This window comes from Centroberyx gerrardi, chromosome 19 (assembly GCF_048128805.1).
Source record: "Centroberyx gerrardi isolate f3 chromosome 19, fCenGer3.hap1.cur.20231027, whole genome shotgun sequence".
NCBI classification, from domain to species: Eukaryota; Metazoa; Chordata; class Actinopteri; order Beryciformes; family Berycidae; genus Centroberyx; species Centroberyx gerrardi.
This window is the reverse complement of record NC_136015.1, coordinates 18,587,438-18,603,766: the sequence shown is the minus strand read 5'-3', so window position 1 is coordinate 18,603,766 and position 16,329 is coordinate 18,587,438. Positions and strand designations below refer to the sequence as shown.

The following is a 16,329-nucleotide window of genomic DNA, read 5'->3' as shown; positions in this document are numbered from 1 at the left end:
CTCTTGAATTTGTGTAGCAGTTTTATGGGGGCATTATCATCTTGGCATATGGGAACATCATGAGGGAACAAATGTTTGCACCATAGAGTGCAGCTGGTCCTGCAAAACGGCCTCATATTCCTTGGCCGGTGTACGACCATGCAGAGCAATCATCGGACCTAATGACGCCCACTAGCTGGCTGCCCATTCCATTACAGATCCACCACTGTGTTTAACAGTTGGCAACGGACAAGGTGGCTTGAAGGTTTCCTTTTGCTTTCTTCAAACGTAAACCTTTCCAGATGTGATGTAGGAAAAAGAATACTTATCAGACCGTATTACTTTTATCCATTGCTCAGTTGTCCTGGTTTTGTGCTCTGTACACCAGGTTATGCGTCTTTATGCGTTGGCCTTAAATAGAAGTGGTTTCTGAATGACAGCCCTGCCATAAATACCAGCTTTGTGAAACTTACACCATACAGTATTTGTTTGAGTCTGTGTCTCATAGGTGTTCATTCAATTCTGTGGTCATTTTTGAGGCTGTAATTTTGTGGTGTTCAACAATGATCCCAGTATGTCAATCCCTGTCTGTGAGCTTTCACTTGCAACCGCTGTTCCTCTTTGCCAATGCAATTTGCCCATGTTTGACATATGTTGTTATGATTTTCGAGACTGTTCTTCTTGCCAGATTTTGCAGTTTTGTGACCGATGCACCAGAAATTGGGTCACTGACTATTTGGCCTCTTTGGAACTCTACTAGCTGCCTCATATTGTTTTGAAAATTCACTTTTTTGTGATCGGCAGACTTTTTTAAAGCTGACATATAGTGCTAATTCACTTTTGATTTGATGTGACTGTAGCTGCCTTTGCAACTGTGATGTATTTACTTCAAATTGAAAATGCTTTTTCGTTTCACTGCAGCTGTTCATAATAACACTATGTTCTAGTTTCGATTTACACTTAATATACTTAGCATTTTTATTTTTAAATAAGAAATTAGTTTTTAGCAACCTGTATATCACACCAAAGTCTATTTTGATGAATTGTCATAAGGACAATAATGACATCACTGCCCCATTGGTTCAAATAAATAATCTTTTAGTGAGTCTATGGTTGGTCATATTTACAATCTATTCCAAAAACAAAGCATTTCATATTCCCAAAAATGAACAGTCCAATACTGGATATCATTATCTAATTTCTTGTAATCCCCAAACACTCGCGGCATTTTTTTTTTATCTATGTGTGCACACTGTTCCTATTCCTTAAATATTACACACAGTGCATCTCTTTCTGTTAATATTATGTGCAGTTTTGTCCCTTAAGGTTCTCAGTTCAGCCATAAAATGTAATAAAGAGAAGCAAACACGCCAGCTGACCTGACAGCTCTCATGGGAAGTTTGTCTGAAAGCAGTAATTTCCGAGCACAGTAAATCTTTGACAGGTGGCGAGTGGGGGGTTTGTCATCACAGAGAATAGAAAATGTTGTTCTTATCATCATGTTAGTTCGCCCCAGGCAATGCAGCATGTGGCATTAATGTGGATGCGTCACTGCATTCACTCAAAGCTCAGCGAGTAAAAGAGAAACTCCCTAACTGTTAAACGGCAAACCGATTTCATCAAACTTGATTTACAACTCCAGAGTACGATTTTTCACTCCCTCTTCCCCTCCCACAGCCTCTCCTTCCCTTCCTTCCTCCCTCCACACCTTGGTCGCCTCTTTCATTCTCATCCCTCTCTTTCTTCTGCCATCTAAACAAATTAGGGAGCAAATGAGGAGGGAGGAGTGATATGGGTGATGAGGCATGCCAGAATGTCAACAGATGACAAGCAGCGCAGATGGGGACAGAGAGAGAGAGAGACAGAGAGAGATAGAGAGAGAGAGAGAGAGAGAGAGAGAGAGAGAGAATGAGATGAAAAAAGAAAAGTATTCCCTAAAAACCCAGACTTGAAAAGAAATGATTAATGATGCCAGATGTTGGGCTTCTTTTAGCATGAATCACGCAGTCCCCATGACAAAGCAAAAACTACCCCCCCTCCCACACACACACACTCACACACACACACTTCCCCTCATCCCCAAATACAGACACGGCAGGCAAATCATTCCCCAGACTGTAGACAACAGAGACAAATCCAGTATTTTCCTGGCTTGAGAAACTCTCTCCTTGCCAGGTCAAGACAGTAAATCGACTAAATGTTTCAGGCTTTTGTTTCACGCTGACATCACTTTTACTATTCCGATCTATACCTCTCCAGAAAAAAAACACTGTGTCTCTTACATGGGCACACACACACAGAGAGAGAGAGACACGCTAGCACAAGCAGAGACAAATCCACTTCAGAGTGCTTGTTTGCCTGACCAAGCTAATTATGGCATCTGGGCAGTCAAATGTGTATGAATCAGCAGAGTCTCGACAGCGATGTGAGAACACAACAGATCCTTCAGCGGTAAATTCCCCCGACACAGACAGCCACAGCGGCCCGACATCCTTTAGGGAACCGGGCGAGTCGATACGACACAAGCTGGGTCAGCTCGTGCGGCCGGGCAGCGTCGGCTCGCCGTCCTCGATCGATCGAGCGCGCGGCGGCAAAATGAATCGGCGAGTACATCGAATAAAGATTAAAGCGCAGAGGAAACGGCTGTGTTTCTCCGTCAGACTCAAGCTCTTCCACTCAATCCCGCTGTTTAAGCCGTTACATCGGTGTTTTGTCGGAGATAACCCGTGGGCGAAGTGGGTCAGTCATAAAACATCAACTGAAGAGACGCTCTTAACTTCTCATGTCATAAAACCCTTTTCAGATCCTAAGTGAAGCTCCACCACCCCGATGTAACCTCTAGTGGTAATAAAACATAAGAGGACCTAATGCACATAGCCAGGAGGCAGCCAGGCCTCAGTCGTCTCTGCGACTTAGCGTCGAGGCCTCGCCAACAGAGGAGGCTATCCATAATTAACCCTGCACTGTCAAGTCAAGGCAGCAGTCACAACATGCCCTCACATGTCATTCCAACCTTTTTCCCCGCGTCGTTTTCTCCGCCGTCAAGCCTGTCACCCGCATCTGTCGTTTCCTGCAAAGGGACCGTTGTGAGAGAGGGCGAAGGGAAAGGGCTTTGATCTGCTGCGTTTCCTTTCACAGAGTCTCTCTCAAAGGCTTTGGAGAGCAAATGATACTTGGCGCAGAAGAAGAAAAATGTGTTTCTCGTTTTCCTTTGTTGAGGGGGATTTTTGTGATTTATTCTGCGTCAGTGAGGAGAGATTGAGCTATTTGGCTATAGGGTAATCGCAGCTATCAACACCGGTTGTTATCAGCAAAGACCGAAATATATCGTTTCACTTTCTTCTTCAATCTCTGTATCCCTCCCTCACCTCTCCGAATCTCTATATATCTTTGTCTGTGTGAAGATTTCTCTAATACCAGAGATGGGGATAACGGGCAATTAAAATGTGCGAATCAAAGCGGAGAAAAGAGAGGGGTGTAGAGAGAGAGATTGAACGAGTCAGAGGGTCAGAGAGGCTAAGTCAGAAAGAAATACAGAGAGAGAATGAAGAAGAAAAATGGGGCGAGATAGAGCTTAAAAAAGTGAAAGAGAGAGATTGATTTGTCTTTGCCTAGGAACTGAAATAAGGGCCAATCAAATGTGTGAGACCAAGTACGGGAGAGAGATGAAAGAGAGGTGGGGAGCGAGAGATTGAGAGTCAGATGGGAGACAGAGTCACACGGACGACTGAAAGAGATTCAAAGAGGTGAAAGCAAGAGACATTGATTTGTCTAAAACTGTCTAAAAACTGCAAAAGGGTAAAAGTAGAGAAGAGAGAGAGACAGAAAGAAAGAGATTCACAAAGACTGAAATAAAAAGAGAATTCATGGGTTTTAGCTGCAGATTTGCGGTGGAACAAGAACAGAATGTCCAACCATCTCACCGTCCGCACACTAATATACCAATATATCCTGAAATACCACGAACCCAGCAGCAGCCAGCACAGAAGCACAGGCCGGTACAGTGGTAACTGGGTTAGATGGAGGCTATAGGCCGAGAGAAAGTTCAAAGGGGCGAGTCGAGGAGGCAGGGCTCTGATCTTTGGCAGTGGGGTTAAAGCATTAACATTCACCCCGCAAAAGCAGGCTTTACCACTGCATCTCTTCAAAGACAGGGAGGAGATACATACCGTATTCAGAGAGGAGATACGTACATAGGGAATGTGCAGGATATACATTCATAAATATGTGTGTGTGTGCGTGCATTGTGCCTACACTTCAGAGAGAATGCGTGCGGTTCATATATACAAATATATATAGGAAGACATGATCTGTTTTCCATGCTCGCTAGCTCTATCAGTGGGATTACTTAGGTCCATTTATCATTCCATATGAGTACGGCTTGCATGGATAATTGTAAATTAAGTGGATTACTGTGCAGTGGCAATCCCCGAGGGAATTAGAGAGTCTCTGAATACATGCAAAATCCTAACTTACTGTAGCCAGCGGGCCCCACAGCAGCATCAGCACTTTCTGAAGCAATGATATCAGCGTGAGCTCTGTTGAATGATACTGATTTAATATCAGTGCGGCAGATTTAATGATACCGACACTCATTATGTTTCGGCTCCCTGGAGTGGGCCAATGTTTCAAGTGATTGGCACATTCAGCCGCAAGTGTACTTAAGAATAGGTGTTAGATGGGACGCATTGTATAATACTGGGACTCTCATAAGTGGGAATGTTTTGTTTCTGCTCAGCTAAGACAGGTTTTTTGTATTTAATCACAAAGTTAGAAAGTAAGTATAAAGTATATGTAAAGTTGCTCTTTCAGGGCTTTGCGTAAGACGAAACTACAAGATGTATTCTTTTTCTCCTGGCTTCAATAGCCTTATACCATCCAAATCCCCCAAATCAAAATCCACCTCGAATGAATTGCGGCGGAATACAAATGAGGAGGCAGTGGCAGGGATTTCTGTTTTAATGAGGACAAAAACCTATCACCACATCTAACCTGAAACGCTTCATTTGCTGCTGCCTGCCAGCCTGCGCTTCCCAGAAGAATTCCGGGGTTAAAACTGTGGAGTTTCAGCTCAGTTCGCTCTGGGCCCTGGCAACAAACGACGTCCTCCCTCCCACACCCCCTGAACATTTAAACCCAGCTCAGTTTGCCCTAAGCAATCTCGGCTCCTGAGTCGAAAGGTCATTTTAAATAAATAAAGAATGGGGAGATCACTAGGCATCCCACACACCGAGCGAGCAGCACTTTGAAAGGATAGCCAAGGCTACACCATTTAGCATTCAGTGGCCTGGAGCTATCCGTGAGACTGGCAGTCTGAGAACAGAAAGTCCAAGTCCAGATTTGACTCCCACTCACTTGCCACAGCTACATCAGTCACATTGCTCCTTTAGCGCTCTGAAACTTCTGGCCTGTTTGTCATTGCACCATTTGCTGTTGTCAGCTTTGAGTAGAGTAGAGCTTATGGAATTTATTCACTGCCTCGGGTTGAGAGCGCCGGCCAGGATTTTGACCCGCAGCAGCATTTCATTTACGTAGAATTACATTTAAGTTTATATTTCTGCCACTCTCAACTTTTACCCTCTCAAAGTTTGCTAGAATAAACACTGGGAAATAACAACGCAGGTGACAAGACTAAAGATTGGATATGAATACTTGAAAGGGTTTTGCATTCCTTTCCAAATTGTCCAAACGACAGCAGACACAGCAGTATTTTTGGAACGGAGGAGCACACTCCCTGGGAGACCATGTAGAGGAGATTACACACTACATCAGTGCAACTCAATTCTCTGGTTTTATGAGGCCCTCCACAAGTCTTTACAGCGTAAACTCTATTGGATTTGCGACTTGTTATTCACACCCCATCCACAGAAACAACACACACGCACACAGAAACACACAAACATAGGCCCAAGTGCATACACACACATGCAAGTCCAGGTGGATGGACTCACACACATTAGAGCACACCCTGGGGTAAATTTTACACAGGGTGTGTTGGGGATCTGCGGAGGGCTTACATGGGTGCCTGTGCACACTGTCATGCACACACACACACACACACACACACACATGCCCTTTGTCAGCTCGGCCGTTCCAGGAGCCGAGCTCGTTACATCATCCAAGGGGAGTTTATCAGCAACTGATCAGCAGCAGCCTGAAGACTCTCAAAGGCTGTTTTGTCTTCCCTTTGCCTGAAACTCCCTGAACCCGGGGATTATCTTCCAGCCATGGGTATTTGTTTACCGCGGCCTGAATTTGCAGGTCTTTATCATGGCTGCCTGCCGTCACTGAGAGGAAGCGCTTTACACGCGGTTTATCGGTGCCAGGGGAACCACAGAAAGCCTTCAGGTAATCCAGCTCTTTTCTCTACCAACCGTTTATAGCTTTCTTATTTAGCCAACGCACGATACCACCAAAATTGTGTTATTAGATAACACTGATTGTGGTTGTCCTTTTGTTAAGGGCAAGAGTCACAGCATGTGTGCCCTGGTCAAGAACAACAGGGTAGAAGCTGCACAAAGCCCACTCATCCAAACTCCAACAGCTTGTGTATTCGGTGCCTATATGGAAGCCCCTGCAGCCTTAAAGCAATATCTTATATACATTTTTTTATTTTCTGGTGCCTCAGAATGACTCAATGTGCAGTAAACCACTTTTTCAAAAATAGCCAACAGGCAAAATGAGGCCTCAAATAGCACACAAAACACAAAAAAGGAATAATATGTTTGCCTCAGTTGAGTTCATATATGACTCAGAAGCATGCTTTTCTGACTGATGGAAACAAATTAAAGCCGGTGACATCACCATGAACATCTGAGGATAGATGTATTGGACTATTAGGCTACAATGTCTTCAGTGTTATCCCCAATGTGATGATAGATATGCAAAATAACGTAATGATGTCACACCAAAGTAAAATATCAACTTAGGTGGTCTTGGTGGTTCTTTAGGCAACTTTGCACATTAGCAACTCAACAAATAGCAACAGGAGGTGACTGTTTGATCTTCAATACCCAGAAATCATGTAACGTGACATCAGTAAACTGCACACAGCACGCTCTTCTTTACCAACCTGGTCGAATGTGATCGCCTTTTACCAAAGGGACGAGAGAAGCAAAAGATCTAATGTTGGTGAGTCCAGTTTTCTCTGGACGGAGCGCTGCCCACTGCTGTTTAGGAGACAGTTTGGAGAGTTTCATATGGGCAAATAGAGTGAATCTACAGCATCTCAATTAGGGCGGATGGGACAGTCTTCTCTATTGCAACCCCACTTTGTGATTTAGGCTGATAAAACGGGTGTATTTTTACATAAACTTCTTTCCTATAGTGCAGCTTTTGAGGTTTCACAGCTGGCCATGCTTACTCATCTTCACAGATCTGAGACCTGTTACAGAAGTTCTGCGAAGGAGAAAGACCAAAGCTTGATTGAAGAAGGGAATTTTTCTGGGATGAAACGATTGGAAGTGTAAACAAGGAAGGATGAAGTTTCAGCGGAAGGTGTGAACAGGAAAGGAGGAGCTCACTGGAACGACCGTCCTCACCACTGAACCGTCATGTAGAAACCTCACAACTCCAAAATGTCATTGAGAATTGAGATGAACTGGTTGACTTTCCCTTTGACATTTCTGTATTTTTTGACAATTACAATTCATTTTCAATGGTTTGGCTTGGTCTCAAAATCACAAATTGACCGCTTGCTTAGGATCTCATCCTTCTCTCCTGCATCTGCCTCACACTGTGACCCCGCCCCCCCCCCCCTCCCCCCTTTCCTACTGTCTGTCCCAATAAAGAAAAGATGCTGAGAGGTGTGGACTGCCCACTGTACTATAAAAAATAGAAACAAGTGTTTTGCAAGATAGCAACATTATTCAATTCAATTATTACGCAATCACCTCTGGTAAAACACAATCCTGGCTTCGAGTATAATCTAGCCTCCAGACATTACTCCCATTAGAGGTACAAGCAATTAAGAGCACAGTCCCCAGGCATAAACAAAAAGCAAGATTCTCCATAGCTTGCAGAGAAGCGGTGGTGGTGGTTAAGTTGCCAATGGGATTGGGTATTCCATCAGGGTGGGGCGTTGAGATTCCTCAAGGAATACACAACTTTTCTGGGCAAATATGCGGCTGTTCCAGCCTGTTCTGGTGGTCTGACATGATTAAAACAAAACATTCCCAGAGCTCATTCAGAAGCCACAGCCAGAGAGAGAATAAAAAATATTTAGCATGACAACTTGGGGTTCACATTTTCCTTTAGCAGGTCAGCGAAACACTCATATGGGCCGCTTAGCATTTGATTAAGCAAGACAACCATGAAGAGCGGAGCAGCCCTCTGGAACAGCACCCAGGCCTCTCCATCACCAGCATATTCCGACGACGAGCGCTGGCTAACCACAGGATCCTGGCCTGTCTCCCAGCCAGCCCTGCTAATTAGTCCCCCTCTTCTAAGCTAATTGGCCGATAAAAAATGAGGATGGCCTCTTCACCCAGCCCGAGTGTTGTGCCACCAAATGGCAGTGGGGAGGATTATGCGGGCTTATGAGGCATGGTGACACTCAGCGAGAACCACTCCTCTGCTATTAATCTCCCTGTCAAGCGGGTCCCCTCTGCTGTGTCACTTTGCTTTGTTAGTGGATATGGGAAAACTTTATCCTGGGGTTGACTCCCTCACAACTTATTGTCATTTACTGGCTTCAGTTCTTAACTATTTTGCTGTCTTAATTTTTGTACTAATTAACACTGAGATAATTTATTGGAACAGACGCCTAGTCTTGTATATCAGTGTTGCGGTGTGTTAGATAAAATACCCATGGGGCAAATCTGACTTTGTTGACTGATTTTGTTTGCACTGTGGAGACTGTGGTTTGGTGATTTTGTGTTGCCATGAAAGCTGTTTAACAACAGACTTAACATCAAATCAGTAGTAGTAACTTCAAAATAAATTGGATTAGGTTATTAGTTCAGTGGTCTATAGCTCTATAAGATACCATAACCTAAATAAAAATGTAGCCAAACCCACAACCTCCAGAGTTAGAGTGCCAACAAAACAAAATAAATGAATTACAGTGTGTACTTCCTAGAGTGCTGAATTTGAAAAATATATAGCATAAGACTTATTCATAAAAGGAGAATGAGTTGTTCACTCACCTTCAGTGGACTATACTTTTTTATTAGCCTATTATTATTTAGAGATAGAGGAACAGGGGCATCCACTCATAAAACCTTAAACTATGGCAAAGTCCCTGCATCTAATAATCTGAATCATTTGCCTGCACCAAAACCCTGTTATACTGATTAAAATTCTGGGGATAAGTGCAGCAATTACCGATGACTGACAAGATATTATTATTTCATCCATATGGTAAATTATTAGACATAGCTTAGAGGGAACATTGGTCTTTTTTTTATTCAAACATATACTTTCAAATAGATTTCTGACAATTTTTGCTTTATTTTTGCTGTCCATCATAATGATTAAAACTACAAGATCAAATTTGAACTCATTTAGATTACAGTACGGCAAGTGACCATTCCTTGCCATACCTAATAGAGAGGGAGACAGTGTAGGAGAGACCCAGGAGAGAAAAGTGCCTGGGTTTGATCCATAGACCGTAGAAAATAGATTGATCCTAAGATAGTGAGGGCAAACATGTGATTGTGACTGTGGTTGCAGCAGCAGCAGCAGCAGAGGGCTTCACTTCACCGCTCAGCCATCGGGACAGTCACAGAATATGCCTTTCTGTGTCAATATTTTTTGCAGAGGAGGCTTTGCTCCCTGGCACATCTCCAAACAACTTCTCTGTGATTCAACTCTTTGCACTGCACCGACTGCTCTCCCCATGCAGAGGACTCTGGTTGTGAATGGGTGCATGCCCCGAAGCCCCGCCTCTTCCGGTCCCACCGACGGACCAATGAGAGGAGCCGGTGCGCACCGATGGGACGTCACGTCAGCTGCCGTCGTGTCGGGATTGGAATGTTACCGACCAACAATCGGAACAACTGAGCACTCGGTAATTGGACACTAGGATCAAGGAATCCCGTCTTTTTGAACATTTTTCTCTGCTATTTGCCAAGTCACACTGGAACCGAGGGTAGCGTTTGTTATTCCCGTTTCGACCGGGCAACTTCGCTTGTAGCCTGGCTCATCCGCCGATGAGGTTTTTATTCTATGTTTGCGCGTATGAGGGTATATGGGGAGCTTGTGATAAATAAGAAGAGAAATGCAGGGATTCGTGAGGTTACAGTTGCACCGCTGAGCCGCTCCTGAGCTACGACGCCTTCCCCGGTTTTTGCTTCTCTTTTCACGGGACCATGGAGTGATAAAAGCAAGCGAGGGATAAGACACATTCACTCCGAGGCGTTTGGATCTGAGCGCGGCGGCCACACCGACGGGTTTCTCACTCCCGGTCAGTGTGTTACCGACTTTAACATCTAAACCGGGGGATACCTTTCCGTCTGGGCGAGCCACAGGGAGCCTGCCGCTGTTCATCCGGGGGAGAGAGTTTGTAGACGGCTGCCGGACAGTTTTCCATTTGAATAGCCCCACACAGCCAGCCTGAATGAGGGTGAGAAGAAGCGCAGAGAGAGAGAGGCGCATATCTGATTGTTTCCAAGAGGGTCCAGGCAGCACTGAGCTTTTTAGGTGCACCCGAGCCGCTGTAGGTGCTGTGCAATGGTGAAACTCTACCGAAGAGGGAGAAAGGGACAATACTTGTAAAATCGCCCACATGCTCTGGATCAATCGCTGGATTTGTGAACGGAATACGCAGAAGGGGGGTTGGGGATCCTTGGAGGCTGCCGGAGGATGGAGCGGTGCAGCCGGGGGTGGTGAGAGCCTAACTTCGGGCCACTTTACATTTCCTATTCCTAAACAACTCGCCCCTGTTCCCAGGACACATGCAGGCCAAAAAACGATACCTGATCCTGCTCTCCGCCGGTGCATGTCTAGTGCTTCTCTTCTACCTCGGAGGGGTCCAACTTCCAGCGGCGAGAAGGAGCCGGCATGACCGCAGCCGCAATGGGTATCGGCCCGACCAGCCCTGGCCTCACTTCTCGGACCCTTTACAACCTTTCCTGCCCTGGGATCAGACGGACACCGAGGAGTACAACCTGCACATATCACCGAGGCAGAAGAGGGACGTCAACACGAGTGTTTACAAAAGCAAACGGTGCCGCATGGATTCGTGCTTTGATTTCTCTCTGTGTAAAAAGAACGGATTCAAAGTTTATGTTTATCCCCAGCAGAAGGGGGAGAAGATCTCAGAGAGTTACCAGAATATTTTATCGACCATCGAGGGGTCCAGGTTTTACACCTCTGACCCCGGACAGGCGTGTCTGTTCGTCCTGAGTCTGGACACTCTGGACCGGGACCAGCTGTCTCCGCAGTACGTCCACAACCTGAAGACCAAGGTCCAGAACCTGCCTCTGTGGAACGACGGCAGGAACCACCTCATATTTAACTTGTACTCGGGGACGTGGCCGGACTACACGGAGGACCTGGGCTTTGACATAGGCCAGGCCATGTTGGCCAAGGCCAGCATCAGCACCGAGAACTTCAGGCCCAACTTTGACGTGTCCATCCCCCTCTTCTCCAAGGAGCACCCGAGGACCGGCGGGGACAGGGGGTACCTCAAGTACAACTCCATCCCGCCTTTTAGGAAATACATGCTGGTGTTCAAGGGGAAGCGGTACCTGACCGGTATCGGCTCGGACACCAGGAATGCCTTATATCACGTCCACAACGCTGAGGACGTGGTGCTGCTCACCACCTGCAAGCACGGCAAAGACTGGCAGAAGCACAAAGACGCACGCTGTGACAAGGACAACGCAGAGTATGATAAGTAAGTCGGGGTGATTGGAGGGGTGTTTTTGCGTTGTTTGAGTAAATGTGTTAGTCCCATGTTACGTGGTCCGCTGTAATCTTAAGTGGTCACAGTTTTTACGCATAAAATCCGTGCGCAACGGGGTGCTTTCCATATCCAAAATGGGCGCACCAGGCGCTCATCCTTGAGAGTTCCCACGCCGTGGCGCACAGTGTGTGCGTGCGTGCGTGCGTGCGTGCGTGCGCGCGCGCCCGCGTGTGTGAGTGAAGCATAATGTGAAGTCATGTCATGTCACAGCCATTCAAATCCACTGACAGTCTTCCTCGGGGGCTGAAAATGGGTCATGATCAGCCATGTCGTGGAGGGTAAACCCTCTGAAAATCAGTTCACCCACCTTTTTAGTTGTGGAGTAGATTTTACACCTTTTTAGGCTTAGAAATAAATCTTTCTGGTAAATTCATAGCCTACATCATAGTAAGTAGTATCAAACTGATGTAAGATGTATGAAGATATGGTCCTTGTAAGGGGAAAAAATGCTTTTCTGAAAATATAAATGATTTTGGTTTATATGGATGGTTGTTTGCCTTACAATGATCACCTATACTGGAGGCAGTTTACCCACCTTTTTATTACCACTCCATCACTGGTGATGATCCTCTCACTGTTCCCTCGCTCCCTCCCAAGCATGAAAGTAAAAACTCCAGCCAGTCTATCAGCTCCCCGGACCCCCCCCCCCCCCCCCCCCCCCCCCCCCCCCCTCCCCACGGAGGAATTCACCCCCCCAGCCCCACTCCACGGGAGCACTGCAGCCTATAACCAGGATATGCACGGACACGTTTGATTTGCTCCCTATACTTAGTGCAAATTAAGCGAAAGTAGACTGTGAGAGATTGGTCTGAAGTTCCTGTCAGTGCTACAATGACCTTGTAATGGCAAAACACAAGGCACATACATATTAAAACTAGTTTATATAGGTTATGATGTGTGCAATAGTTCTGGGTGAATTATGGAGCTATTTAGGGAAAATAAATCAGTCACGATGGGTTAATTATCACCTTCATTTCCAGGAGTTATTGCCTTCATTTCCACTTAGCCCCCAGGGACAGTTGATTACCTCTAATTTTGGAGGTCTCAGTTTTGTCAGGGTGGTAATGAATGATTCCCCTTTGAGTCAACAGCTAAACTCAGTTTTGGTATTTTTTAATATAGAGAGAAGCCTTGTCAGTGGAGTTTAAATTGCTGGAGTATGTATGGAGACCTCGCTGCCAAGTTCACTTGTCAGTGAGTGACGTTGGTTTGATTTGCGTTTATCGACTTGTGTATTCTATACCTGCCTAAACCCTGCATAAACTCAGGCATGTGAAAACAGAGCGCTCTTTGACGTTGCTTTTTGTGGATGTGTGGGTGTGTGTTTCTGTACGCACTCTGTGACAGGGTTTAAGGAAAGGACAGATGGGGTGCACATGGAAAACTAACCGACACATATTTCCATCCGATCAATCAGAAAGACACGAAAAGAGGGAATCTTTAAGCCCATCCAGGCTGACTAGAGGGAGGAAGTGACCCTTCTTGAACTTGAAATGAACTCTCAACCCTCCAACTCTTCACTGACACACTGATAATGTAAAAAAAACGCTCTAACAAAACTCCACAAGCATGCACTTGTCTATCCATTCGTCATCCTTTTTTTTCTCTCTCTCTCTAGCACGCATACACACTCTCGCTCTCTCACTGTCTGTCTCTCCGGATGCCTTTGGCTCGGTGTCACCTGGAGAGACGTGTCATCCATTATCTGACATTCCAGTCGTCTCTGGACAGCCCACCTCTGTTCTGCTGCTGAAGGCTCTGTTTCTCAAAGGATCAGGCCTCGCTTTCCCAAAGGTATCTCTGTCGTAGGATCACCTCGGTTCCATAACCAGCTGATTGACACTGATGGTCTCAGCGGTTCAGGGAATCCAGGTCTTTCTCGGCCCGCTCTTTCCCCTGTAGCGTGTTTCACAGTTGATTTATTTTGATCAATATCCCTGCCTGTTAGTCATTTCATTTCCAACATCGATACCACATTTGATTTTTGTGTCGCCGCTAAAACTCAATCAATCCAAGTTAATTTTTACAGCACACTTGTACACTGGTGAGCCGTGCAGTTTGTTTTTGCTTATTTTGCAGCTATGTGGTTCTCAAACTTATTTGTGGACCAAAATGTACCTTTTCTCGTGACTCAGAATTGATTTTGTTGGCTATTCAATAGGCTACTCTAACAAAATTTAACCTGTGTTTCGACTACAAAACCCACTTTGGCATTTGGAAACATAGCGCGGCCGATAAATTTGAACTCATTTTTCCCGGTATGATTTAGGGACCTGTTTAAATTTAATTAAACTGATTCAATTTAAACATTTTGTTTTAATCCAATTTAAACCCCTTTGGGTGCCGGCCCGTGCTTTGAAAAGCCCTGACGTAGCTGTCTCAGGTAAATGGATCTATAGCCGGCCAGCCAGCCCGCGTTACTGCTCCATTTCCACAGGCGGAGGGGCGGAGAGGCGATGCCTTGCGGGGACGCCGCGGCGAGGACTGAGGAATGCACACACGTGTCGGAGCAGCTGTTAGGGGTTGAGGAGGGAACCCTGCCAAGGCGGGCCGACTCACTGCACACTATACATACCTGGATGCTTTTCATCACACATTAGCTCCACACATACTCCAGACACAGAGGAGGATAGATGGGGTGCGACATACACGTACTCCGGTCACATACTCTGTCGTCTGCAATCAGTACGCATCCCCCCCCCCCCCACCACCACCACCACCACCACCACACACACACACACACACACACACACACACGCTGCCGTGGATGGTGGTGCAGCACTAAGGTGAAATCTCAACAGCATCCAGGCTCATCTTTGCTTCCTGCCCTTTGACCTTTCGGCTTTCCAAAGGAATGCTGCTTTCCAAAGGAATGCGGCAGGAGGGGAGGTTGGAAGCCGGTTTAGCTCTTTGTGCACGGACACACACACACACACGACCATCAACACATGGACACATGGACACACACACATACGCACACACAAATGCACCATGCTCACATACATCCATTCAATTGATTTTCTGAGTTGCAATAGCTTTCAATTGGAGTCACTCGGTCCACTTCCATCCACGGCCAAGCATTGATGAAAGGGCCCATTCACTGATACATTATCCAATGAGTTCTCAGGGCTGCTGACAATGATCCAGGGAGAGAAGGAGGGTGAAAAGCTATTACAGGCTCGACAATAGAAAGGTTTCACGTTTTAGGTGGGCCGTAGCAGTCTTGCCATGCCGTGTCATGATTAAACCACTTTTCTTACCACACATTAAAAGCTAGAGATCTGACTTTTCTATAAAATTTTTCCCTTAGGATTTTGCTTTTTTCTCAGATAGACAATTCTCATTCCTTTCTAATGGAAAGTCACACTTTTTCGGCGCATTACTTCCTGTTTTTTGTGTCATCCCTATCGCATCCCATCATCCATCATGTCCTCAACACCTCCAGAAGGCTCACAGGTAAAATCTGGTGTCCCCTGGAAGTACTTTTATACTGCGTGTGTATATGCAGACCAACAATTCAGTATGCTATCATAAGTGCAGCCATATTCCATCGGCAATTAGTTTATTACACAGAAATCAATAGCAAAGTCCTGTCTAATATCACGTGAGTCCATCGCTTAACTTTTAAGTACACCATTATTACCTCTGAGTGTTCCGGTAAAGTCCGACTGCGCATATTCCTTTTATTTCCTCTTTGTTAAGCCTTTCCCTGGCTGACGGCAGCGTCATCATCCCCCCATTTAATACTTAACCAGCTCTGTTGGCTCATATTGACTTTGTACTTTAGCCACTTCTCTGGCAGCTGCCGCTCAAGGTCACCCAGGGGACTTGAACACTGTGAGAGAGAGAGAGAGAGACGGGGAGAGTAACAGAGAGAGGTGGAGGGAGAGATTTAGAGACTGAGGAAGTCAGGGAGACGTACAGAGAATGTGTCTGAGTTTTCGCCTGCACGCATGAAAACGTGTGAAGGAGAGAGAGAGAGAGAGTGGGTGAGATATTGAGTGATAATAGCCCAATGTATCTCGGAGTGTATGTGAGTTGGGATGAAGGAAATGGGAGAGTCCAGAAAATTGTGTGTAGTGTGTTTTTCCCATTAGAGGCCAATGACTGTAACATCAGCCAAGCGCTGCGGCATTTTCATTTCACAACTGTGTCATCAGCAGGAATTTTCTCACTTGAGAAAATCCTCTCGAAAAGCGCGAGGGGATGAGGAGGAGAGAGGGGGGGAAGGAGGCCGGCCTCTCTCCATCTCTCCCTCCTGTCACCCCTTTTCTGCATTTTCTCTCTCTCCCTCCTGTCTTACTCCTCTCTCTCCCTGTCTCTCTCTCTCTCTCTCTCTGTTTCTCTTTTGTTTTCTCTCTCTCCTCTGCCTCCCTCCCTCCCTCCTCCTCTTCTCCCCCCCCCTACTCTATCTGAACGAGGTGGAACCACTGATGTGATTT

General features: G+C 45.9%; 2 protein-coding genes across 3 annotated transcripts in view; both read left to right on the top strand.

The window, feature by feature from the left end:
• Positions 1–7,755, top strand: part of samd12 (sterile alpha motif domain containing 12) — a 103,863-nt gene extending 96,108 nt beyond the window's left edge. For both annotated transcript variants that reach the window (XM_078290165.1, XM_078290163.1), the window contains exon 5: positions 7,355–7,755. In XM_078290165.1, coding sequence (XP_078146291.1) covers positions 7,355–7,404 — 50 coding nt within the window. In that variant the 3' untranslated portion in view covers positions 7,405–7,755. The remainder of the gene's footprint in view (positions 1–7,354) is intronic.
• A 2,258-nt stretch (positions 7,756–10,013) lies between these two features.
• The window catches only part of ext1b (exostosin glycosyltransferase 1b), a 104,458-nt gene continuing 98,142 nt past the window's right edge, over positions 10,014–16,329 (top strand). The window contains exon 1 of the mRNA XM_078290162.1: positions 10,014–11,818. Coding sequence (XP_078146288.1) covers positions 10,875–11,818 — 944 coding nt within the window. The 5' untranslated portion in view covers positions 10,014–10,874. The remainder of the gene's footprint in view (positions 11,819–16,329) is intronic.